Source organism: Balaenoptera ricei, chromosome 3 (genome assembly GCF_028023285.1).
Source record: "Balaenoptera ricei isolate mBalRic1 chromosome 3, mBalRic1.hap2, whole genome shotgun sequence".
Classification (NCBI taxonomy): domain Eukaryota; kingdom Metazoa; phylum Chordata; class Mammalia; order Artiodactyla; family Balaenopteridae; genus Balaenoptera; species Balaenoptera ricei.
Window position 1 is genome coordinate 166,538,099 of NC_082641.1, and position 25,328 is coordinate 166,563,426.

General features: G+C 49.2%; 1 protein-coding gene across 5 annotated transcripts in view; it reads left to right on the top strand.

Annotated features, from left to right (window-relative positions):
• Positions 1–25,328, top strand: part of OBSCN (obscurin, cytoskeletal calmodulin and titin-interacting RhoGEF) — a 196,057-nt gene that overhangs the window by 54,189 nt on the left and 116,540 nt on the right. For all 5 annotated transcript variants that reach the window (XM_059917953.1, XM_059917957.1, XM_059917955.1 and 2 more), the window contains exons 15-21: positions 548–823; positions 4,463–4,738; positions 8,377–8,652; positions 12,291–12,566; positions 16,204–16,479; positions 20,123–20,398; positions 24,040–24,315. In XM_059917953.1, the coding sequence (XP_059773936.1) occupies positions 548–823; positions 4,463–4,738; positions 8,377–8,652; positions 12,291–12,566; positions 16,204–16,479; positions 20,123–20,398; positions 24,040–24,315 (1,932 nt within the window). The remainder of the gene's footprint in view (positions 1–547; positions 824–4,462; positions 4,739–8,376; positions 8,653–12,290; positions 12,567–16,203; positions 16,480–20,122; positions 20,399–24,039; positions 24,316–25,328) is intronic.

Genomic DNA, 25,328 nt, shown 5'->3' on the forward strand with positions numbered 1-25,328 from the left:
GTAAGGGAAAAGGTGCTCAGCTTCTTTATTCCTCAGACAATGGAAAAGAAAGCCACGGGGAGGTGCCAGCACGCCCTCCAGCTTGTCACAAGTTGACCATACTAAGTGTAGGCCAGGGCACCGAGCCTCAGTGATTTGCCTGGACTGCAGGTGCAAAGTTCCCTGCTTAGGCATATGGAGAAGACTGTGGCCCCATCTGGGAAGGTTTGGGAACACTAGGGTGTGACCCTGCAGATGCCATGAGCAGGGGAGAAGTCTCTTCCAAAAGCGCACCCTCCCCCAGCCCCCCCCACCCCCCGGACCAGCTCACGCGGACCCGGGTGAGAATGCATCACTTGTGTTACTTGTCGCTGAGAAAGGCAGGGGGACGTCTGCAGGGAACACGCCTGGTGCAGAGCCTGGAGAAATTTCCAGCTTGGCCCCCGCCTCACCTCCGCACCCTTCGCACCCGCCTGGCCCTCGGCTCCCCACTCAGGTCTCCTTTGCCCGGGGCTGCCTTCCTGACTGAGATGGTGTCCTTGACCCGTGTATCCCTCCCTGTCCCCAGAGCCCAAGGTGGTGTTTGCCAAGGAGCAGCCGGCACGCAGTGAAGTGCAGGCCGTGGCGGGGGCCAGTGCCACGCTGAGCTGCGAGGTGGCCCAGGCCCAGACGGAGGTGACGTGGTACAAGGACGGAAAGAAGCTGAGTTCGAGCTCGAAAGTGCATGTGGAAGCCACGGGCCGAGGGCGGCGGCTGGTGGTGCAGCAGGCGGGCAAGGCAGATGCCGGGGAGTACAGCTGCGAGGCCGGGGGCCAGAGCGTCTCCTTCCACCTGGATGTCACAGGTCAGTCCTGGAGGAGGATACTAAGCTAGCCTATTTGGAGGTGACGAGGGGACTGTCTTGCGGCCTCCACAGACTGGTGTTCACTCTCCTGTAGCCTCCCAGTCTTCCACGTCCCACGTTTATAGCCATTTTTGCCTGGGGGAGGTTGGATGGAGAGGGTGGGCGTGGAAGGCAGAGGGGCCATTTGTGTCCAGCTGTTTCCATGTGGTAAGGCTCAGTCACAGTGTCTCAGCACCTGCCCAGAGCCTTCCTGTTGTTCCTGGTATCGGGACACTGGCTCTCCCTGATGCGTGGCGTCTGAGGTAGGCCTGGGGATATGTGACTTTCCTCCCATGGTACGTCTTTCCTGACATCTACCACATGGCTCCTGCCGGGTCTCAGTTTGCCAGATGGGGTTTCAATGTCATTGATGGCGGATTAGTTGAGATATTGGCCACACAGTCCTGCTTGGAATTTTCTTAGGAGTGAACTTTGGATGATCAGATTGGAGGTGTCTGGGATGCCGTTCCTTCAGTTTCCTGGATAAGGAAGCTCCGGTTGCCTGTAGGTAGCAGAAGATAGGCCCAAGTTTTGTTGTCACGATCTTGCAAAGGGAGAAGGAAAGGAGGATTGGAACAGAGTCACCTGTGCTATTTAGGGTGATCTTCTTAAAGGCAATAGGATTTTGCCTTTGTCTTCAAACAGTTTGGATGCTGCAGGTCACTATTCCCTGTGGCATCAAATTGATGAATTTAGGAACAGAAAGGAAAAAGTCACTTCTGCCCCGTCAGTCTGCTTTGCTAATGAGCAGTTAGTGTAGTAGCAGCAGACTCTTACTGGCAAAGCAGTCTTTATTTCGTTGCATTTTCCTAAAGGTTAGTGAGTGTCTCTGCCTCGTGGCTGGAACATAAGGCAGTCTAAGAACTCAGGTTACTCGTCTTCTTGGAGAGAGCCCTAATGCTGAGTAGGGGTGGGCTCCCATTCCACATTGACTCCTAGGTGCCAACCCGTAACTGTTTGAGACCGTGCGAGCATAGGATGATTCATGGGTGTGTATAGATATCCCAGATCCCACGGGGCATTTCTGTAAAATGTGGCTTTCGGAGAATATTGGAGAGTGTTCTAAGATAAAAGCTTTGAAAAGTTGTGAAGTTTGACTCAATCCTGGGCAACTGTATGAAAACTGACAGAAGAAGATATAGAAAACTCAAAGAGTTGTATGACTTGTCAATCAGTAGGACCAGTAATGAAAAATCTTCCCAGGAACTACCTTGTAGTTCTCTGGTAGAGTCTACAAAATATCCTGGAAAACTGTTATTCCATGCTTGTGGAGATGGTCTTAGAGATAGAAAAAGGTGGTACACTCCATAATTCTCTTTAAGTTCAGAACATAATATCGATGCATATCAGAATCGCAGAAGAAAGGAAGGAAGGATGAATGAAATTCCAGACGTATGTATTGCGAATGTCACAGCCAAAATCATAAAAGAAATGTCAGCAACAGGAATTCAGCCGTGCCTCTACGGGGTGGAGACCAGTGATGAGAGTCGTAGTCCAGGATTGCACGTTGTGTTCAAGGTTGGCAAAGTCAATAGATATAAAGCTTGGCATTAAGAGATTGAACGCAAAAGTATGTGGCCCTTTGAACGAGTAGAGAATCAAATGGTAGATGCAACTTGATCGTCTGAGGTCCAAGCAAAAAGTGTTATAAAACTCAGCACCAGTTCCTGCCACATAATTCTTATCCTAGTGTACAAAAGTGTTCTTTTTGTAACGTTATAATAAAATTCCTCCAAAAACAACAACAGCAACAACAAGAGCAGCATCCCACTGAACGTGTCCCTGGAAATCTTTGATGTGAGGGAGAATGTTGTACAGTGGGCCACTGTCACCACTGAGTGGAGTGAGGAGGAGCATAAAATCCCTGGCAAAGGGTTTAGAAAAACTCAAGGTAGAATTTGCTGGTGATGTGATTATCAACTCAGACAATCCGATGGATGAATTATTAGGCTGTGTACGATTGTTGAGTAAGACTAGGGTGTAAGAGAATCAACATGCAGAAGACATTTCCACAGCTAAGTCCTGGCGAGAAACGCTTGGAAATTGAACCTTTTTTGAAAGAGTTAAAATGGCACAATTGTATCATGTTTCTAATTCCAGGTCTGATCAAAGTTGCTATGAGACTATGTGGGGAAATTATTACACATTGTTGAGAGAGAGTCAGAGGTTTCAATCGATGGACAGTAATCTGAGGAGAAAAATCAAAGATGTTGATTAACAATGAAAATCGAAGGAAATTTGTGTTTTGGGTGGTCGGATGGTAGACTAGCAGGCAGATTCCAAAGGCAAGGTACAGCCAATATGCTATTTGCTTGAAGAAGCACGGTGGGAGCACTTCCTGTGAGCCATTGTCAAGAATTATCGTGAGGCTATATAGTTTTCAAGGTAAGGGGATCCCAGTGCGGCTATACTTACTGCGTCAGAGGAACGTAGTAGTGAGGTCAGAAAGAGCTCCTTGCAGCAATGGTTTCCTGCACCACCACGGACAAATCCCCCCTCCTGCCCCCTTCCCAGCCCCCTCCCCACCGCCACAATTTCATCTGTTACTGTGCTGTCTCTTCGAGAAGTCAAGGAGGGATATTGTCTTCATAAATAGTGCTTGGACCACTTACCCATAGGGAAAAATTAAAGTGTACTGACAATTCACACCACACACAAAAGTATACTCGTGGTGGGTTAGAAACCTCAGTGTTAAAAGGTACAAAGCAAACAAGAGTCCGGCGATACCGTGGTTTCTTTAAAGACCGAAGGTAAAGGAAGTTTTCTTAAATGGAACACAAATGCTCCAAACTGAAAGGGCTGAAATGGACATTGGTGACACTCTTGAAGGTAAAAACTTTGATTCATTGGAGGACTCGATCACACAGTGAAAGTGCGAGTCCCTCAGTTGGGAATAACCTTGAAAGCTAGCAATCTGTCCTTCTGTAGTCTTTCAATGCATAAAGAGTGCCTAGAGATGAATGGAGAGAAGAGAGAGCCTACTATGGGTGAGTGGGCAAAAATTTGCATAGTGTCACTAGGAAGAACAAAAGAGCAATGGGGACCCCAGTCGTAAGGGAAAAGGTGCTCAGCTTCTTTATTCCTCAGACAATGGAAAAGAAAGCCACGGGGAGGTGCCAGCACGCCCTCCAGCTTGTCACAAGTTGACCATACTAAGTGTAGGCCAGGGCACCGAGCCTCAGTGATTTGCCTGGACTGCAGGTGCAAAGTTCCCTGCTTAGGCATATGGAGAAGACTGTGGCCCCATCTGGGAAGGTTTGGGAACACTAGGGTGTGACCCTGCAGATGCCATGAGCAGGGGAGAAGTCTCTTCCAAAAGCGCACCCTCCCCCAGCCCCCCCCCCACCCCCCGGACCAGCTCACGCGGACCCGGGTGCGAATGCATCACTTGTGTTACTTGTCGCTGAGAAAGGCAGGGGGACGTCTGCAGGGCACACGCCTGGTGCAGAGCCTGGAGAAATTTCCAGCTTGGCCCCCGCCTCACCTCCGCACCCTTCGCACCCGCCTGGCCCTCGGCTCCCCACTCAGGTCTCCTTTGCCCGGGGCTGCCTTCCTGACTGAGATGGTGTCCTTGACCCGTGTATCCCTCCCTGTCCCCAGAGCCCAAGGTGGTGTTTGCCAAGGAGCAGCCGGCACGCAGTGAAGTGCAGGCCGTGGCGGGGGCCAGTGCCACGCTGAGCTGCGAGGTGGCCCAGGCCCAGACGGAGGTGACGTGGTACAAGGACGGAAAGAAGCTGAGTTCGAGCTCGAAAGTGCGTGTGGAAGCCACGGGCCGAGGGCGGCGGCTGGTGGTGCAGCAGTTGGGCAAGGCAGATGCCGGGGAGTACAGCTGCGAGGCCGGGGGCCAGAGCGTCTCCTTCCACCTGGATGTCACAGGTCAGTCCTGGAGGAGGATACTAAGCTAGCCTATTTGGAGGTGACGAGGGGACTGTCTTGCGGCCTCCACAGACTGGTGTTCACTCTCCTGTAGCCTCCCAGTCTTCCACGTCCCACGTTTATAGCCATTTTTGCCTGGGGGAGGTTGGATGGAGAGGGTGGGCGTGGAAGGCAGAGGGGCCATTTGTGTCCAGCTGTTTCCATGTGGTAAGGCTCAGTCACAGTGTCTCAGCACCTGCCCAGAGCCTTCCTGTTGTTCCTGGTATCGGGACCCTGGCTCTCCCTGATGCGTGGCGTCTGAGGTAGGCCTGGGGATATGTGACTTTCCTCCCATGGTACGTCTTTCCTGACATCTACCACATGGCTCCTGCCGGGTCTCAGTTTGCCAGATGGGGTTTCAATGTCATTGATGGCGGATTAGTTGAGATATTGGCCACACAGTCCTGCTTGGAATTTTCTTAGGAGTGAACTTTGGATGATCAGATTGGAGGTGTCTGGGATGCCGTTCCTTCAGTTTCCTGGATAAGGAAGCTCCGGTTGCCTGTAGGTAGCAGAAGATAGGCCCAAGTTTTGTTGTCACGATCTTGCAAAGGGAGAAGGAAAGGAGGATTGGAACAGAGTCACCTGTGCTATTTAGGGTGATCTTCTTAAAGGCAATAGGATTTTGCCTTTGTCTTCAAACAGTTTGGACGCTGCAGGTCACTATTCCCTGTGGCATCAAATTGATGAATTTAGGAACAGAAAGGAAAAAGTCACTTCTGCCCCGTCAGTCTGCTTTGCTAATGAGCAGTTAGTGTAGTAGCAGCAGACTCTTACTGGCAAAGCAGTCTTTATTTCGTTGCATTTTCCTAAAGGTTAGTGAGTGTCTCTGCCTCGTGGCTGGAACATAAGGCAGTCTAAGAACTCAGGTTACTCGTCTTCTTGGAGAGAGCCCTAATGCTGAGTAGGGGTGGGCTCCCATTCCACATTGACTCCTAGGTGCCAACCCGTAACTGTTTGAGACCGTGCGAGCATAGGATGATTCATGGGTGTGTATAGATATCCCAGATCCCACGGGGCATTTCTGTAAAATGTGGCTTTCGGAGAATATTGGAGAGTGTTCTAAGATAAAAGCTTTGAAAAGTTGTGAAGTTTGACTCAATCCTGGGCAACTGTATGAAAACTGACAGAAGAAGATATAGAAAACTCAAAGAGTTGTATGACTTGTCAATCAGTAGGACCAGTAATGAAAAATCTTCCCAGGAACTACCTTGTAGTTCTCTGGTAGAGTCTACAAAATATCCTGGAAAACTGTTATTCCATGCTTGTGGAGATGGTCTTAGAGATAGAAAAAGGTGGTACACTCCATAATTCTCTTTAAGTTCAGAACATAATATCGATGCATATCAGAATCGCAGAAGAAAGGAAGGAAAGATGAATGAAATTCCAGACGTATGTATTGCGAATGTCACAGCCAAAATCATAAAAGAAATGTCAGCAACAGGAATTCAGCCGTGCCTCTACGGGGTGGAGACCAGTGATGAGAGTCGTAGTCCAGGATTGCACGTTGTGTTCAAGGTTGGCAAAGTCAATAGATATAAAGCTTGGCATTAAGAGATTGAACGCAAAAGTATGTGGCCCTCTGAACGAGTAGAGAATCAAATGGTAGATGCAACTTGATCGTCTGAGGTCCAAGCAAAAAGTGTTATAAAACTCAGCACCAGTTCCTGCCACATAATTCTTATCCTAGTGTACAAAAGTGTTCTTTTTGTAACGTTATAATAAAATTCCTCCAAAAACAACAACAGCAACAACAAGAGCAGCATCCCACTGAACGTGTCCCTGGAAATCTTTGATGTGAGGGAGAATGCTGTACAGTGGGCCACTGTCACCACTGAGTGGAGTGAGGAGGAGCATAAAATCCCTGGCAAAGGGTTTAGAAAAACTCAAGGTAGAATTTGCTGGTGATGTGATTATCAACTCAGACAATCCGATGGATGAATTATTAGGCTGTGTACGATTGTTGAGTAAGACTAGGGTGTAAGAGAATCAACATGCAGAAGACATTTCCACAGCTAAGTCCTGGCGAGAAACGCTTGGAAAGTGAACCTTTTTTGAAAGAGTTAAAATGGCACAATTGTATCATGTTTCTAATTCCAGGTCTGATCAAAGTTGCTATGAGACTATGTGGGGAAATTATTACACATTGTTGAGAGAGAGTCAGAGGTTTCAATCGATGGACAGTAATCTGAGGAGAAAAATCAAAGATGTTGATTAACAATGAAAATCGAAGGAAATTTGTGTTTTGGGTGGTCGGATGGTAGACTAGCAGGCAGATTCCAAAGGCAAGGTACAGCCAATATGCTATTTGCTTGAAGAAGCACGGTGGGAGCACTTCCTGTGAGCCATTGTCAAGAATTATCGTGAGGCTATATAGTTTTCAAGGTAAGGGGATCCCAGTGCGGCTATACTTACCGCGTCAGAGGAACGTAGTAGTGAGGTCAGAAAGAGCTCCTTGCAGCAATGGTTTCCTGCACCACCACGGACAAATCCCCCCTCCTGCCCCCTTCCCAGCCCCCTCCCCTCCGCCACAATTTCATCTGTTACTGTGCTGTCTCTTCGAGAAGTCAAGGAGGGATATTGTCTTCATAAATAGTGCTTGGACCACTTACCCATAGGGAAAAATTAAAGTGTACTGACAATTCACACCACACACAAAAGTATACTCGTGGTGGGTTAGAAACCTCAGTGTTAAAAGGTACAAAGCAAACAAGAGTCCGGCGATACCGTGGTTTCTTTAAAGACCGAAGGTAAAGGAAGTTTTCTTAAATGGAACACAAATGCTCCAAACTGAAAGGGCTGAAATGGACATTGGTGACACTCTTGAAGGTAAAAACTTTGATTCATCGGAGGACTCGATCACACAGTGAAAGTGCGAGTCCCTCAGTTGGGAATAACCTTGAAAGCTAGCAATCTGTCCTTCTGTAGTCTTTCAATGCATAAAGAGTGCCTAGAGATGAATGGAGAGAAGAGAGAGCCTACTATGGGTGAGTGGGCAAAAATTTGCATAGTGTCACTAGGAAGAACAAAAGAGCAATGGGGACCCCAGTCGTAAGGGAAAAGGTGCTCAGCTTCTTTATTCCTCAGACAATGGAAAAGAAAGCCACGGGGAGGTGCCAGCACGCCCTCCAGCTTGTCACAAGTTGACCATACTAAGTGTAGGCCAGGGCACCGAGCCTCAGTGATTTGCCTGGACTGCAGGTGCAAAGTTCCCTGCTTAGGCATATGGAGAAGACTGTGGCCCCATCTGGGAAGGTTTGGGAACACTAGGGTGTGACCCTGCAGATGCCATGAGCAGGGGAGAAGTCTCTTCCAAAAGCGCACCCTCCCCCAGCCCCCCCCACCCCCCGGACCAGCTCACGCGAACCCGGGTGAGAATGCATCACTTGTGTTACTTGTCGCTGAGAAAAGCAGGGGGACGTCTGCAGGGCACACGCCTGGTGCAGAGCCTGGAGAAATTTCCAGCTTGGCCCCCGCCTCACCTCCGCACCCTTCGCACCCGCCTGGCCCTCGGCTCCCCACTCAGGTTCTCCTTTGCCCGGGGCTGCCTTCCTGACTGAGATGGTGTCCTTGACCCGTGTATCCCTCCCTGTCCCCAGAGCCCAAGGTGGTGTTTGCCAAGGAGCAGCCGGCACGCAGTGAAGTGCAGGCCGTGGCGGGGGCCAGTGCCATGCTGAGCTGCGAGGTGGCCCAGGCCCAGACGGAGGTGACGTGGTACAAGGACGGAAAGAAGCTGAGTTCGAGCTCGAAAGTGCGTGTGGAAGCCACGGGCCGAGGGCGGCGGCTGGTGGTGCAGCAGGCGGGCAAGGCAGATGCCGGGGAGTACAGCTGCGAGGCCGGGGGCCAGAGCGTCTCCTTCCACCTGGATGTCACAGGTCAGTCCTGGAGGAGGATACTAAGCTAGCCTATTTGGAGGTGACGAGGGGACTGTCTTGCGGCCTCCACAGACTGGTGTTCACTCTCCTGTAGCCTCCCAGTCTTCCACGTCCCACGTTTATAGCCATTTTTGCCTGGGGGAGGTTGGATGGAGAGGGTGGGCGTGGAAGGCAGAGGGGCCATTTGTGTCCAGCTGTTTCCATGTGGTAAGGCTCAGTCACAGTGTCTCAGCACCTGCCCAGAGCCTTCCTGTTGTTCCTGGTATCGGGACCCTGGCTCTCCCTGATGCGTGGCGTCTGAGGTAGGCCTGGGGATATGTGACTTTCCTCCCATGGTACGTCTTTCCTGACATCTACCACATGGCTCCTGCCGGGTCTCAGTTTGCCAGATGGGGTTTCAATGTCATTGATGGCGGATTAGTTGAGATATTGGCCACACAGTCCTGCTTGGAATTTTCTTAGGAGTGAACTTTGGATGATCAGATTGGAGGTGTCTGGGATGCCGTTCCTTCAGTTTCCTGGATAAGGAAGCTCCGGTTGCCTGTAGGTAGCAGAAGATAGGCCCAAGTTTTGTTGTCACGATCTTGCAAAGGGAGAAGGAAAGGAGGATTGGAACAGAGTCACCTGTGCTATTTAGGGTGATCTTCTTAAAGGCAATAGGATTTTGCCTTTGTCTTCAAACAGTTTGGATGCTGCAGGTCACTATTCCCTGTGGCATCAAATTGATGAATTTAGGAACAGAAAGGAAAAAGTCACTTCTGCCCCGTCAGTCTGCTTTGCTAATGAGCAGTTAGTGTAGTAGCAGCAGACTCTTACTGGCAAAGCAGTCTTTATTTCGTTGCATTTTCCTAAAGGTTAGTGAGTGTCTCTGCCTCGTGGCTGGAACATAAGGCAGTCTAAGAAATCAGGTTACTCGTCTTCTGTGGAGAGAGCCCTAATGCTGAGTAGGGGTGGGCTCCCATTCCACATTGACTCCTAGGTGCCAACCCATAACTGTTTGAGACCGTGCGAGCATAGGATGATTCATGGGTGTGTATAATTATCCCAGATCCCACCGGGCATTTCTGTAAAATGTGGCTTTCGGAGAATATTGGAGAGTGTTCTAAGATAAAAGCTTTGAAAAGTTGTGAAGTTTGACTCAATCCTGGGCAACTGTATGAAAACTGACAGAAGAAGATATAGAAAACTCAAAGAGTTGTATGACTTGTCAATCAGTAGGACCAGTAATGAAAAATCTTCCCAGGAACTACCTTGTAGTTCTCTGGTAGAGACTACAAAATATCCTGGAAAACTGTTATTCCGTGCTTGTGGAGATGGACTTAGAGACAGAAAAAGGTGGTACACTCCATAAGTCTCTTTAAGTTCAGAACATAACATCGGTGCATACCAGAATCGCAGAAGAAAGGCAGGAAGGATGAATGACATTCCAGACGTATGTATTGCGAATGTCACAGGCAAAATCATGAATGAAATGTTAGCAACAGGAATTCAGCCGTGCCTCCACGGGGTGGAGGCCAGTGATGAGAGTCGTAGTCCAGGATTGCACGTTGTGTTGAAGGTTGGCAAAGTCAATAGTTATAAAGCTTGGCATTAAGAGATTGAATGCAGAAGGATGTGGCCCTCTGAACGACTAGAGAATCAAATGGTAGATGCAACTTGATCGTCCGAAATGCAGGCAAAAAGTGTGATAAAACTGAGCACCAGTTCCTGCCAGATAATTCTTATCCTAGTGTACAAAAGTGTTCTTTTTGTAACGTTATAATAAAATTCCTCCAACAACAACAACAGCAACAACAAGAGCAGCATCCCACTGAACGTGTCCCTGGAAATCTTTGATGTGAGGGAGAATGCTGTACAGTGGGCCACTGTCACCACTGAGTGGAGTGAGGAGGAGCATAAAATCCCTGGCAAAGGGTTTAGAAAAACTCAAGGTAGAATTTGCTGATGATGTGATTATCAACTCAGACAATCCGATGGATGAATTATTAGGCTGTGTACGATTGTTGAGTAAGACTAGGGTGTAAGAGAATCAACATGCAGAAGACATTTCCACAGCTAAGTCCTGGCGAGAAACGCTTAGAAAGTGAACCTTTTTTGAAAGAGTTAAAATGGCACAATTGTATCATGTTTCTAATTCCAGGTCTGATCAAAGTTGCTATGAGACTATGTGGGGAAATTATTACACATTGTTGAGAGAGAGTCAGAGGTTTCAATCGATGGACAGTAATCTGAGGAGAAAAATCAAAGATGTTGATTAACAATGAAAATCGAAGGAAATTTGTGTTTTGGGTGGTCGGATGGTAGAACAGCAGGCAGATTCCAAAGGCAAGGTACAGCCAATATGCTATTTGCTTGAAGAAGCACGGTGGGAGCACTTCCTGTGAGCCGTTGTCAAGAATTATCGAGAGGCTGTATAGTTTTCAAGATAAGGGGATCCCAGTGCGGCCGTATTTACCACATCAGAGGAACGTAGTAGTGAGGGCAGAAAGAGCACCTTGCAGCAATGGTCTCCTGCACCACCACGGACAAATCCCCCCTCCTGCCCCCTTCCCAGCCCCCTCCCCTCCGCCACAATTTCATCTGTTACTGTGCTGTCTCTTCGAGAAGTCAAGGAGGGATATTGTCTTCATAAATAGTGCTTGGACCACTTACCCATAGGGAAAAATTAAAGTGTACTGACAATTCACACCACACACAAAAGTATACTCGTGGTGGGTTAGAAACCTCAGTGTTAAAAGGTACAAAGCAAACAAGAGTCCGGCGATACCGTGGTTTCTTTAAAGACCGAAGGTAAAGGAAGTTTTCTTAAATGGAACACAATTGCTCCAAACTGAAAGGGCTGAAATGGACATTGGTGACACTATGGAAGGTAAAAATTTTGATTCATCGGAGAACTCGATCACACAGTGAAAGTGCGAGTCCCTCAGTTGGGAATAACCTTGAAAGCTAGCAATCTGTCCTTCTGTAGTCTTTCAATGCATAAAGAGTGCCTAGAGATGAATGGAGAGAAGAGAGAGCCTACTATGGGTGAGTGGGCAAAAATTTGCATAGTGTCACCAGGAAGAACAAAAGAGCAACGGGGACCCCAGTCGTAAGGGAAAAGGTGCTCAGCTTCTTTATTCCTCAGACAATGGAAAAGAAAGCCACGGGGAGGTGCCAGCACGCCCTCCAGCTTGTCACAAGTTGACCATACTAAGTGTAGGCCAGGGCACCGAGCCTCAGTGATTTGCCTGGACTGCAGGTGCAAAGTTCCCTGCTTAGGCATATGGAGAAGACTGTGGCCCCATCTGGGAAGGTTTGGGAACACTAGGGTGTGACCCTGCAGATGCCATGAGCAGGGGAGAAGTCTCTTCCAAAAGCGCACCCTCCCCCAGCCCCCCCCACCCCCCGGACCAGCTCACGCGGACCCGGGTGAGAATGCATCACTTGTGTTACTTGTCGCTGAGAAAGGCAGGGGGACGTCTGCAGGGAACACGCCTGGTGCAGAGCCTGGAGAAATTTCCAGCTTGGCCCCCGCCTCACCTCCGCACCCTTCGCACCCGCCTGGCCCTCGGCTCCCCACTCAGGTCTCCTTTGCCCGGGGCTGCCTTCCTGACTGAGATGGTGTCCTTGACCCGTGTATCCCTCCCTGTCCCCAGAGCCCAAGGTGGTGTTTGCCAAGGAGCAGCCGGCACGCAGTGAAGTGCAGGCCGTGGCGGGGGCCAGTGCCACGCTGAGCTGCGAGGTGGCCCAGGCCCAGACGGAGGTGACGTGGTACAAGGACGGAAAGAAGCTGAGTTCGAGCTCGAAAGTGCATGTGGAAGCCACGGGCCGAGGGCGGCGGCTGGTGGTGCAGCAGGCGGGCAAGGCAGATGCCGGGGAGTACAGCTGCGAGGCCGGGGGCCAGAGCGTCTCCTTCCACCTGGATGTCACAGGTCAGTCCTGGAGGAGGATACTAAGCTAGCCTATTTGGAGGTGACGAGGGGACTGTCTTGCGGCCTCCACAGACTGGTGTTCACTCTCCTGTAGCCTCCCAGTCTTCCACGTCCCACGTTTATAGCCATTTTTGCCTGGGGGAGGTTGGATGGAGAGGGTGGGCGTGGAAGGCAGAGGGGCCATTTGTGTCCAGCTGTTTCCATGTGGTAAGGCTCAGTCACAGTGTCTCAGCACCTGCCCAGAGCCTTCCTGTTGTTCCTGGTATCGGGACACTGGCTCTCCCTGATGCGTGGCGTCTGAGGTAGGCCTGGGGATATGTGACTTTCCTCCCATGGTACGTCTTTCCTGACATCTACCACATGGCTCCTGCCGGGTCTCAGTTTGCCAGATGGGGTTTCAATGTCATTGATGGCGGATTAGTTGAGATATTGGCCACACAGTCCTGCTTGGAATTTTCTTAGGAGTGAACTTTGGATGATCAGATTGGAGGTGTCTGGGATGCCGTTCCTTCAGTTTCCTGGATAAGGAAGCTCCGGTTGCCTGTAGGTAGCAGAAGATAGGCCCAAGTTTTGTTGTCACGATCTTGCAAAGGGAGAAGGAAAGGAGGATTGGAACAGAGTCACCTGTGCTATTTAGGGTGATCTTCTTAAAGGCAATAGGATTTTGCCTTTGTCTTCAAACAGTTTGGATGCTGCAGGTCACTATTCCCTGTGGCATCAAATTGATGAATTTAGGAACAGAAAGGAAAAAGTCACTTCTGCCCCGTCAGTCTGCTTTGCTAATGAGCAGTTAGTGTAGTAGCAGCAGACTCTTACTGGCAAAGCAGTCTTTATTTCGTTGCATTTTCCTAAAGGTTAGTGAGTGTCTCTGCCTCGTGGCTGGAACATAAGGCAGTCTAAGAACTCAGGTTACTCGTCTTCTTGGAGAGAGCCCTAATGCTGAGTAGGGGTGGGCTCCCATTCCACATTGACTCCTAGGTGCCAACCCGTAACTGTTTGAGACCGTGCGAGCATAGGATGATTCATGGGTGTGTATAGATATCCCAGATCCCACGGGGCATTTCTGTAAAATGTGGCTTTCGGAGAATATTGGAGAGTGTTCTAAGATAAAAGCTTTGAAAAGTTGTGAAGTTTGACTCAATCCTGGGCAACTGTATGAAAACTGACAGAAGAAGATATAGAAAACTCAAAGAGTTGTATGACTTGTCAATCAGTAGGACCAGTAATGAAAAATCTTCCCAGGAACTACCTTGTAGTTCTCTGGTAGAGTCTACAAAATATCCTGGAAAACTGTTATTCCATGCTTGTGGAGATGGTCTTAGAGATAGAAAAAGGTGGTACACTCCATAATTCTCTTTAAGTTCAGAACATAATATCGATGCATATCAGAATCGCAGAAGAAAGGAAGGAAGGATGAATGAAATTCCAGACGTATGTACTGCGAATGTCACAGCCAAAATCATAAAAGAAATGTCAGCAACAGGAATTCAGCCGTGCCTCCACGGGGTGGAGACCAGTGATGAGAGTCGTAGTCCAGGATTGCACGTTGTGTTCAAGGTTGGCAAAGTCAATAGATATAAAGCTTGGCATTAAGAGATTGAACGCAAAAGTATGTGGCCCTCTGAACGAGTAGAGAATCAAATGGTAGATGCAACTTGATCGTCTGAGGTCCAAGCAAAAAGTGTTATAAAACTCAGCACCAGTTCCTGCCACATAATTCTTATCCTAGTGTACAAAAGTGTTCTTTTTGTAACGTTATAATAAAATTCCTCCAACAACAACAACAGCAACAACAAGAGCAGCATCCCACTGAACGTGTCCCTGGAAATCTTTGATGTGAGAGAGAATGATGTACAGTGGGCCACTGTCACCACTGAGTGGAGTGAGGAGGAGCATAAAATCCCTGGCAAAGGGTTTAGAAAAACTCAAGGTAGAATTTGCTGGTGATGTGATTATCAACTCAGACAATCCGATGGATGAATTATTAGGCTGTGTACGATTGTTGAGTAAGACTAGGGTGTAAGAGAATCAACATGCAGAAGACATTTCCACAGCTAAGTCCTGGCGAGAAACGCTTAGAAAGTGAACCTTTTTTGAAAGAGTTAAAATGGCACAATTGTATCATGTTTCTAATTCCAGGTCTGATCAAAGTTGCTATGAGACTATGTGGGGAAATTATTACACATTGTTGAGAGAGAGTCAGAGGTTTCAATCGATGGACAGTAATCTGAGGAGAAAAATCAAAGATGTTGATTAACAATGAAAATCGAAGGAAATTTGTGTTTTGGGTGGTCGGATGGTAGACTAGCAGGCAGATTCCAAAGGCAAGGTACAGCCAATATGCTATTTGCTTGAAGAAGCACGGTGGGAGCACTTCCTGTGAGCCATTGTCAAGAATTATCGTGAGGCTATATAGTTTTCAAGGTAAGGGGATCCCAGTGCGGCTATACTTACCGCGTCAGAGGAACGTAGTAGTGAGGTCAGAAAGAGCTCCTTGCAGCAATGGTTTCCTGCACCACCACGGACAAATCCCCCCTCCTGCCCCCTTCCCAGCCCCCTCCCCTCCGCCACAATTTCATCTGTTACTGTGCTGTCTCTTCGAGAAGTCAAGGAGGGATATTGCCTTCATAAATAGTGCTTGGACCACTTACCCATAGGGAAAAATTAAAGTGTACTGACAATTCACACCACACACAAAAGTATACTCGTGGTGGGTTAGAAACCTCAGTGTTAAAAGGTACAAAGCAAACAAGAGTCCGGCGATACCGTGGTTTCTTTAAAGACCGAAGGTAAAGGAAGTTTTCTTAAATGGAACACAAATGCTCCAAACTGAAAGGGCTGAAATGGACATTGGTGACACTCTTGAAGGTAAAAACTTTGATTCATTGGAGGACTCGATCACACAGTGAAAGTGCGAGTCCCTCAGTTGGGAATAACCTTGAAAGCTAGCAATCTGTCCTTCTGTAGTCTTTCAATGCATAAAGAGTGCCTAGAGATGAATGGAGAGAAGAGAGAGCCTACTATGGGTGAGTGGGCAAAAATTTGCATAGTGTCACTAGGAAGAACAAAAGAGCAACGGGGACCCCAGTCGTAAGGGAAAAGGTGCTCAGCTTCTTTATTCCTCAGACAATGGAAAAGAAAGCCACGGGGAGGTGCCAGCACGCCCTCCAGCTTGTCACAAGTTGACCATACTAAGTGTAGGCCAGGGCACCGAGCCTCAGTGATTTGCCTGGACTGCAGGTGCAAAGTTCCCTGCTTAGGCATATGGAGAAGACTGTGGCCCCATCTGGGAAGGTTTGGGAACACTAGGGTGTGACCCTGCAGATGCCATGAGCAGGGGAGAAGTCTCTTCCAAAAGCGCACCCTCCCCCAGCCCCCCCCACCCCCCGGACCAGCTCATGCGGACCCGGGTGAGAATGCATCACTTGTGTTACTTGTCGCTGAGAAAGGCAGGGGGACGTCTGCAGGGCACACGCCTGGTGCAGAGCCTGGAGAAATTTCCAGCTTGGCCCCCGCCTCACCTCCGCACCCTTCGCACCCGCCTGGCCCTCGGCTCCCCACTCAGGTCTCCTTTGCCCGGGGCTGCCTTCCTGACTGAGATGGTGTCCTTGACCCGTGTATCCCTCCCTGTCCCCAGAGCCCAAGGTGGTGTTTGCCAAGGAGCAGCCGGCACGCAGTGAAGTGCAGGCCGTGGCGGGGGCCAGTGCCATGCTGAGCTGCGAGGTGGCCCAGGCCCAGACGGAGGTGACGTGGTACAAGGACGGAAAGAAGCTGAGTTCGAGCTCGAAAGTGCGTGTGGAAGCCACGGGCCGAGGGCGGCGGCTGGTGGTGCAGCAGGCGGGCAAGGCAGATGCCGGGGAGTACAGCTGCGAGGCCGGGGGCCAGAGCGTCTCCTTCCACCTGGATGTCACAGGTCAGTCCTGGAGGAGGATACTAAGCTAGCCTATTTGGAGGTGACGAGGGGACTGTCTTGCGGCCTCCACAGACTGGTGTTCACTCTCCTGTAGCCTCCCAGTCTTCCACGTCCCACGTTTATAGCCATTTTTGCCTGGGGGAGGTTGGATGGAGAGGGTGGGCGTGGAAGGCAGAGGGGCCATTTGTGTCCAGCTGTTTCCATGTGGTAAGGCTCAGTCACAGTGTCTCAGCACCTGCCCAGAGCCTTCCTGTTGTTCCTGGTATCGGGACACTGGCTCTCCCTGATGCGTGGCGTCTGAGGTAGGCCTGGGGATATGTGACTTTCCTCCCATGGTACGTCTTTCCTGACATCTACCACATGGCTCCTGCCGGGTCTCAGTTTGCCAGATGGGGTTTCAATGTCATTGATGGCGGATTAGTTGAGATACTGGCCACACAGTCCTGCTTGGAATTTTCTTAGGAGTGAAGTTTGGATGATCAGATTGGAGGTGTCTGGGATGCCGTTCCTTCAGTTTCCTGGATAAGGAAGCTCCGGTTGCCTGTAGGTAGCAGAAGATAGGCCCAAGTTTTGTTGTCACGATCTTGCAAAGGGAGAAGGAAAGGAGGATTGGAACAGAGTCACCTGTGCTATTTAGGGTGATCTTCTTAAAGGCAATAGGATTTTGCCTTTGTCTTCAAACAGTTTGGACGCTGCAGGTCACTATTCCCTGTGGCATCAAATTGATGAATTTAGGAACAGAAAGGAAAAAGTCACTTCTGCCCCGTCAGTCTGCTTTGCTAATGAGCAGTTAGTGTAGTAGCAGCAGACTCTTACTGGCAAAGCAGTCTTTATTTCGTTGCATTTTCCTAAAGGTTAGTGAGTGTCTCTGCCTCGTGGCTGGAACATAAGGCAGTCTAAGAAATCAGGTTACTCGTCTTCTGTGGAGAGAGCCCTAATGCTGAGTAGGGGTGGGCTCCCATTCCACATTGACTCCTAGGTGCCAACCCATAACTGTTTGAGACCGTGCGAGCATAGGATGATTCATGGGTGTGTATAATTATCCCAGATCCCACCGGGCATTTCTGTAAAATGTGGCTTTCGGAGAATATTGGAGAGTGTTCTAAGATAAAAGCTTTGAAAAGTTGTGAAGTTTGACTCAATCCTGGGCAACTGTATGAAAACTGACAGAAGAAGATATAGAAAACTCAAAGAGTTGTATGACTTGTCAATCAGTAGGACCAGTAATGAAAAATCTTCCCAGGAACTACCTTGTAGTTCTCTGGTAGAGACTACAAAATATCCTGGAAAACTGTTATTCCGTGCTTGTGGAGATGGACTTAGAGACAGAAAAAGGTGGTACACTCCATAAGTCTCTTTAAGTTCAGAACATAACATCGGTGCATACCAGAATCGCAGAAGAAAGGCAGGAAGGATGAATGACATTCCAGACGTATGTATTGCGAATGTCACAGGCAAAATCATGAATGAAATGTTAGCAACAGGAATTCAGCCGTGCCTCCACGGGGTGGAGGCCAGTGATGAGAGTCGTAGTCCAGGATTGCACGTTGTGTTGAAGGTTGGCAAAGTCAATAGTTATAAAGCTTGGCATTAAGAGATTGAATGCAGAAGGATGTGGCCCTCTGAACGACTAGAGAATCAAATGGTAGATGCAACTTGATCGTCCGAAATGCAGGCAAAAAGTGTGATAAAACTGAGCACCAGTTCCTGCCAGATAATTCTTATCCTAGTGTACAAAAGTGTTCTTTTTGTAACGTTATAATAAAATTCCTCCAACAACAACAACAGCAACAACAAGAGCAGCATCCCACTGAACGTGTCCCTGGAAATCTTTGATGTGAGGGAGAATGCTGTACAGTGGGCCACTGTCACCACTGAGTGGAGTGAGGAGGAGCATAAAATCCCTGGCAAAGGGTTTAGAAAAACTCAAGGTAGAATTTGCTGATGATGTGATTATCAACTCAGACAATCCGATGGATGAATTATTAGGCTGTGTACGATTGTTGAGTAAGACTAGGGTGTAAGAGAATCAACATGCAGAAGACATTTCCACAGCTAAGTCCTGGCGAGAAACGCTTAGAAAGTGAACCTTTTTTGAAAGAGTTAAAATGGCACAATTGTATCATGTTTCTAATTCCAGGTCTGATCAAAGTTGCTATGAGACTATGTGGGGAAATTATTACACATTGTTGAGAGAGAGTCAGAGGTTTCAATCGATGGACAGTAATCTGAGGAGAAAAATCAAAGATGTTGATTAACAATGAAAATCGAAGGAAATTTGTGTTTTGGGTGGTCGGATGGTAGAACAGCAGGCAGATTCCAAAGGCAAGGTACAGCCAATATGCTATTTGCTTGAAGAAGCACGGTGGGAGCACTTCCTGTGAGCCGTTGTCAAGAATTATCGAGAGGCTGTATAGTTTTCAAGATAAGGGGATCCCAGTGCGGCCGTATTTACCACATCAGAGGAACGTAGTAGTGAGGGCAGAAAGAGCACCTTGCAGCAATGGTCTCCTGCACCACCACGGACAAATCCCCCCTCCTGCCCCCTTCCCAGCCCCCTCCCCTCCGCCACAATTTCATCTGTTACTGTGCTGTCTCTTCGAGAAGTCAAGGAGGGATATTGTCTTCATAAATAGTGCTTGGACCACTTACCCATAGGGAAAAATTAAAGTGTACTGACAATTCACACCACACACAAAAGTATACTCGTGGTGGGTTAGAAACCTCAGTGTTAAAAGGTACAAAGCAAACAAGAGTCCGGCGATATCGTGGTTTCTTTAAAGACCGAAGGTAAAGGAAGTTTTCTTAAATGGAACACAATTGCTCCAAACTGAAAGGGCTGAAATGGACATTGGTGACACTATGGAAGGTAAAAATTTTGATTCATCGGAGAACTCGATCACACAGTGAAAGTGCGAGTCCCTCAGTTGGGAATAACCTTGAAAGCTAGCAATCTGTCCTTCTGTAGTCTTTCAATGCATAAAGAGTGCCTAGAGATGAATGGAGAGAAGAGAGAGCCTACTATGGGTGAGTGGGCAAAAATTTGCATAGTGTCACCAGGAAGAACAAAAGAGCAACGGGGACCCCAGTCGTAAGGGAAAAGGTGCTCAGCTTCTTTATTCCTCAGACAATGGAAAAGAAAGCCACGGGGAGGTGCCAGCACGCCCTCCAGCTTGTCACAAGTTGACCATACTAAGTGTAGGCCAGGGCACCGAGCCTCAGTGATTTGCCTGGACTGCAGGTGCAAAGTTCCCTGCTTAGGCATATGGAGAAGACTGTGGCCCCATCTGGGAAGGTTTGGGAACACTAGGGTGTGACCCTGCAGATGCCATGAGCAGGGGAGAAGTCTCTTCCAAAAGCGCACCCTCCCCCAGCCCCCCCCCCCCCACCCCCCGGACCAGCTCACGCGGACCCGGGTGCGAATGCATCACTTGTGTTACTTGTCGCTGAGAAAGGCAGGGGGACGTCTGCAGGGCACACGCCTGGTGCAGAGCCTGGAGAAATTTCCAGCTTGGCCCCCGCCTCACCTCCGCACCCTTCGCACCCGCCTGGCCCTCGGCTCCCCACTCAGGTCTCATTTGCCCGGGGCTGCCTTCCTGACTGAGATGGTGTCCTTGACCCGTGTATCCCTCCCTGTCCCCAGAGCCCAAGGTGGTGTTTGCCAAGGAGCAGCCGGCACGCAGTGAAGTGCAGGCCGTGGCGGGGGCCAGTGCCACGCTGAGCTGCGAGGTGGCCCAGGCCCAGACGGAGGTGACGTGGTACAAGGACGGAAAGAAGCTGAGTTCGAGCTCGAAAGTGCGTGTGGAAGCCACGGGCCGAGGGCGGCGGCTGGTGGTGCAGCAGGCGGGCAAGGCAGATGCCGGGGAGTACAGCTGCGAGGCCGGGGGCCAGAGCGTCTCCTTCCACCTGGATGTCACAGGTCAGTCCTGGAGGAGGATACTAAGCTAGCCTATTTGGAGGTGACGAGGGGACTGTCTTGCGGCCTCCACAGACTGGTGTTCACTCTCCTGTAGCCTCCCAGTCTTCCACGTCCCACGTTTATAGCCATTTTTGCCTGGGGGAGGTTGGATGGAGAGGGTGGGCGTGGAAGGCAGAGGGGCCATTTGTGTCCAGCTGTTTCCATGTGGTAAGGCTCAGTCACAGTGTCTCAGCACCTGCCCAGAGCCTTCCTGTTGTTCCTGGTATCGGGACCCTGGCTCTCCCTGATGCGTGGCGTCTGAGGTAGGCCTGGGGATATGTGACTTTCCTCCCATGGTACGTCTTTCCTGACATCTACCACATGGCTCCTGCCGGGTCTCAGTTTGCCAGATGGGGTTTCAATGTCATTGATGGCGGATTAGTTGAGATATTGGCCACACAGTCCTGCTTGGAATTTTCTTAGGAGTGAACTTTGGATGATCAGATTGGAGGTGTCTGGGATGCCGTTCCTTCAGTTTCCTGGATAAGGAAGCTCCGGTTGCCTGTAGGTAGCAGAAGATAGGCCCAAGTTTTGTTGTCACGATCTTGCAAAGGGAGAAGGAAAGGAGGATTGGAACAGAGTCACCTGTGCTATTTAGGGTGATCTTCTTAAAGGCAATAGGATTTTGCCTTTGTCTTCAAACAGTTTGGATGCTGCAGGTCACTATTCCCTGTGGCATCAAATTGATGAATTTAGGAACAGAAAGGAAAAAGTCACTTCTGCCCCGTCAGTCTGCTTTGCTAATGAGCAGTTAGTGTAGTAGCAGCAGACTCTTACTGGCAAAGCAGTCTTTATTTCGTTGCATTTTCCTAAAGGTTAGTGAGTGTCTCTGCCTCGTGGCTGGAACATAAGGCAGTCTAAGAACTCAGGTTACTCGTCTTCTTGGAGAGAGCCCTAATGCCGAGTAGGGGTGGGCTCCCATTCCACATTGACTCCTAGGTGCCAACCCGTAACTGTTTGAGACCGTGCGAGCATAGGATGATTCATGGGTGTGTATAGATATCCCAGATCCCACGGGGCATTTCTGTAAAATGTGGCCTTCGGAGAATATTGGAGAGTGTTCTAAGATAAAAGCTTTGAAAAGTTGTGAAGTTTGACTCAATCCTGGGCAACTGTATGAAAACTGACAGAAGAAGATATAGAAAACTCAAAGAGTTGTATGACTTGTCAATCAGTAGGACCAGTAATGAAAAATCTTCCCAGGAACTACCTTGTAGTTCTCTGGTAGAGTCTACAAAATATCCTGGAAAACTGTTATTCCATGCTTGTGGAGATGGTCTTAGAGATAGAAAAAGGTGGTACACTCCATAATTCTCTTTAAGTTCAGAACATAATATCGATGCATATCAGAATCGCAGAAGAAAGGAAGGAAAGATGAATGAAATTCCAGACGTATGTATTGCGAATGTCACAGCCAAAATCATAAAAGAAATGTCAGCAACAGGAATTCAGCCGTGCCTCTACGGGGTGGAGACCAGTGATGAGAGTCGTAGTCCAGGATTGCACGTTGTGTTCAAGGTTGGCAAAGTCAATAGATATAAAGCTTGGCATTAAGAGATTGAACGCAAAAGTATGTGGCCCTCTGAACGAGTAGAGAATCAAATGGTAGATGCAACTTGATCGTCCGAAATGCAGGCAAAAAGTGTGATAAAACTGAGAACCAGTTCCTGCCAGATAATTCTTATCCTAGTGTACAAAAGTGTTCTTTTTGTAACGTTATAATAAAATTCCTCCAACAACAACAACAGCAACAACAAGAGCAGCATCCCACTGAACGTGTCCCTGGAAATCTTTGATGTGAGGGAGAATGCTGTACAGTGGGCCACTGTCACCACTGAGTGGAGTGAGGAGGAGCATAAAATCCCTGGCAAAGGGTTTAGAAAAACTCAAGGTAGAATTTGCTGATGATGTGATTATCAACTCAGACAATCCGATGGATGAATTATTAGGCTGTGTACGATTGTTGAGTAAGACTAGGGTGTAAGAGAATCAACATGCAGAAGACATTTCCACAGCTAAGTCCTGGCGAGAAACGCTTAGAAAGTGAACCTTTTTTGAAAGAGTTAAAATGGCACAATTGTATCATGTTTCTAATTCCAGGTCTGATCAAAGTTGCTATGAGACTATGTGGGGAAATTATTACACATTGTTGAGAGAGAGTCAGAGGTTTCAATCGATGGACAGTAATCTGAGGAGAAAAATCAAAGATGTTGATTAACAATGAAAATCGAAGGAAATTTGTGTTTTGGGTGGTCGGATGGTAGAACAGCAGGCAGATTCCAAAGGCAAGGTACAGCCAATATGCTATTTGCTTGAAGAAGCACGGTGGGAGCACTTCCTGTGAGCCGTTGTCAAGAATTATCGAGAGGCTGTATAGTTTTCAAGATAAGGGGATCCCAGTGCGGCCGTATTTACCACATCAGAGGAACGTAGTAGTGAGGGCAGAAAGAGCACCTTGCAGCAATGGTCTCCTGCACCACCACGGACAAATCCCCCCTCCTGCCCCCTTCCCAGCCCCCTCCCCTCCGCCACAATTTCATCTGTTACTGTGCTGTCTCTTCGAGAAGTCAAGGAGGGATATTGTCTTCATAAATAGTGCTTGGACCACTTACCCATAGGGAAAAATTAAAGTGTACTGACAATTCACACCACACACAAAAGTATACTCGTGGTGGGTTAGAAACCTCAGTGTTAAAAGGTACAAAGCAAACAAGAGTCCGGCGATATCGTGGTTTCTTTAAAGACCGAAGGTAAAGGAAGTTTTCTTAAATGGAACACAGTTGCTCCAAACTGAAAGGGCTGAAATGGACATTGGTGACACTATGGAAGGTAAAAATTTTGATTCATCGGAGAACTCGATCACACAGTGAAAGTGCGAGTCCCTCAGTTGGGAATAACCTTGAAAGCTAGCAATCTGTCCTTCTGTAGTCTTTCAATGCATAAAGAGTGCCTAGAGATGAATGGAGAGAAGAGAGAGCCTACTATGGGTGAGTGGGCAAAAATTTGCATAGTGTCACCAGGAAGAACAAAAGAGCAACGGGGACCCCAGTCGTAAGGGAAAAGGTGCTCAGCTTCTTTATTCCTCAGACAATGGAAAAGAAAGCCACGGGGAGGTGCCAGCACGCCCTCCAGCTTGTCACAAGTTGACCATACTAAGTGTAGGCCAGGGCACCGAGCCTCAGTGATTTGCCTGGACTGCAGGTGCAAAGTTCCCTGCTTAGGCATATGGAGAAGACTGTGGCCCCATCTGGGAAGGTTTGGGAACACTAGGGTGTGACCCTGCAGATGCCATGAGCAGGGGAGAAGTCTCTTCCAAAAGCGCACCCTCCCCCAGCCCCCCCCCCCCACCCCCCGGACCAGCTCACGCGGACCCGGGTGCGAATGCATCACTTGTGTTACTTGTCGCTGAGAAAGGCAGGGGGACGTCTGCAGGGCACACGCCTGGTGCAGAGCCTGGAGAAATTTCCAGCTTGGCCCCCGCCTCACCTCCGCACCCTTCGCACCCGCCTGGCCCTCGGCTCCCCACTCAGGTCTCATTTGCCCGGGGCTGCCTTCCTGACTGAGATGGTGTCCTTGACCCGTGTATCCCTCCCTGTCCCCAGAGCCCAAGGTGGTGTTTGCCAAGGAGCAGCCGGCACGCAGTGAAGTGCAGGCCGTGGCGGGGGCCAGTGCCACGCTGAGCTGCGAGGTGGCCCAGGCCCAGACGGAGGTGACGTGGTACAAGGACGGAAAGAAGCTGAGTTCGAGCTCGAAAGTGCGTGTGGAAGCCACGGGCCGAGGGCGGCGGCTGGTGGTGCAGCAGGCGGGCAAGGCAGATGCCGGGGAGTACAGCTGCGAGGCCGGGGGCCAGAGCGTCTCCTTCCACCTGGATGTCACAGGTCAGTCCTGGAGGAGGATACTAAGCTAGCCTATTTGGAGGTGACGAGGGGACTGTCTTGCGGCCTCCACAGACTGGTGTTCACTCTCCTGTAGCCTCCCAGTCTTCCACGTCCCACGTTTATAGCCATTTTTGCCTGGGGGAGGTTGGATGGAGAGGGTGGGCGTGGAAGGCAGAGGGGCCATTTGTGTCCAGCTGTTTCCATGTGGTAAGGCTCAGTCACAGTGTCTCAGCACCTGCCCAGAGCCTTCCTGTTGTTCCTGGTATCGGGACCCTGGCTCTCCCTGATGCGTGGCGTCTGAGGTAGGCCTGGGGATATGTGACTTTCCTCCCATGGTACGTCTTTCCTGACATCTACCACATGGCTCCTGCCGGGTCTCAGTTTGCCAGATGGGGTTTCAATGTCATTGATGGCGGATTAGTTGAGATATTGGCCACACAGTCCTGCTTGGAATTTTCTTAGGAGTGAACTTTGGATGATCAGATTGGAGGTGTCTGGGATGCCGTTCCTTCAGTTTCCTGGATAAGGAAGCTCCGGTTGCCTGTAGGTAGCAGAAGATAGGCCCAAGTTTTGTTGTCACGATCTTGCAAAGGGAGAAGGAAAGGAGGATTGGAACAGAGTCACCTGTGCTATTTAGGGTGATCTTCTTAAAGGCAATAGGATTTTGCCTTTGTCTTCAAACAGTTTGGATGCTGCAGGTCACTATTCCCTGTGGCATCAAATTGATGAATTTAGGAACAGAAAGGAAAAAGTCACTTCTGCCCCGTCAGTCTGCTTTGCTAATGAGCAGTTAGTGTAGTAGCAGCAGACTCTTACTGGCAAAGCAGTCTTTATTTCGTTGCATTTTCCTAAAGGTTAGTGAGTGTCTCTGCCTCGTGGCTGGAACATAAGGCAGTCTAAGAACTCAGGTTACTCGTCTTCTTGGAGAGAGCCCTAATGCCGAGTAGGGGTGGGCTCCCATTCCACATTGACTCCTAGGTGCCAACCCGTAACTGTTTGAGACCGTGCGAGCA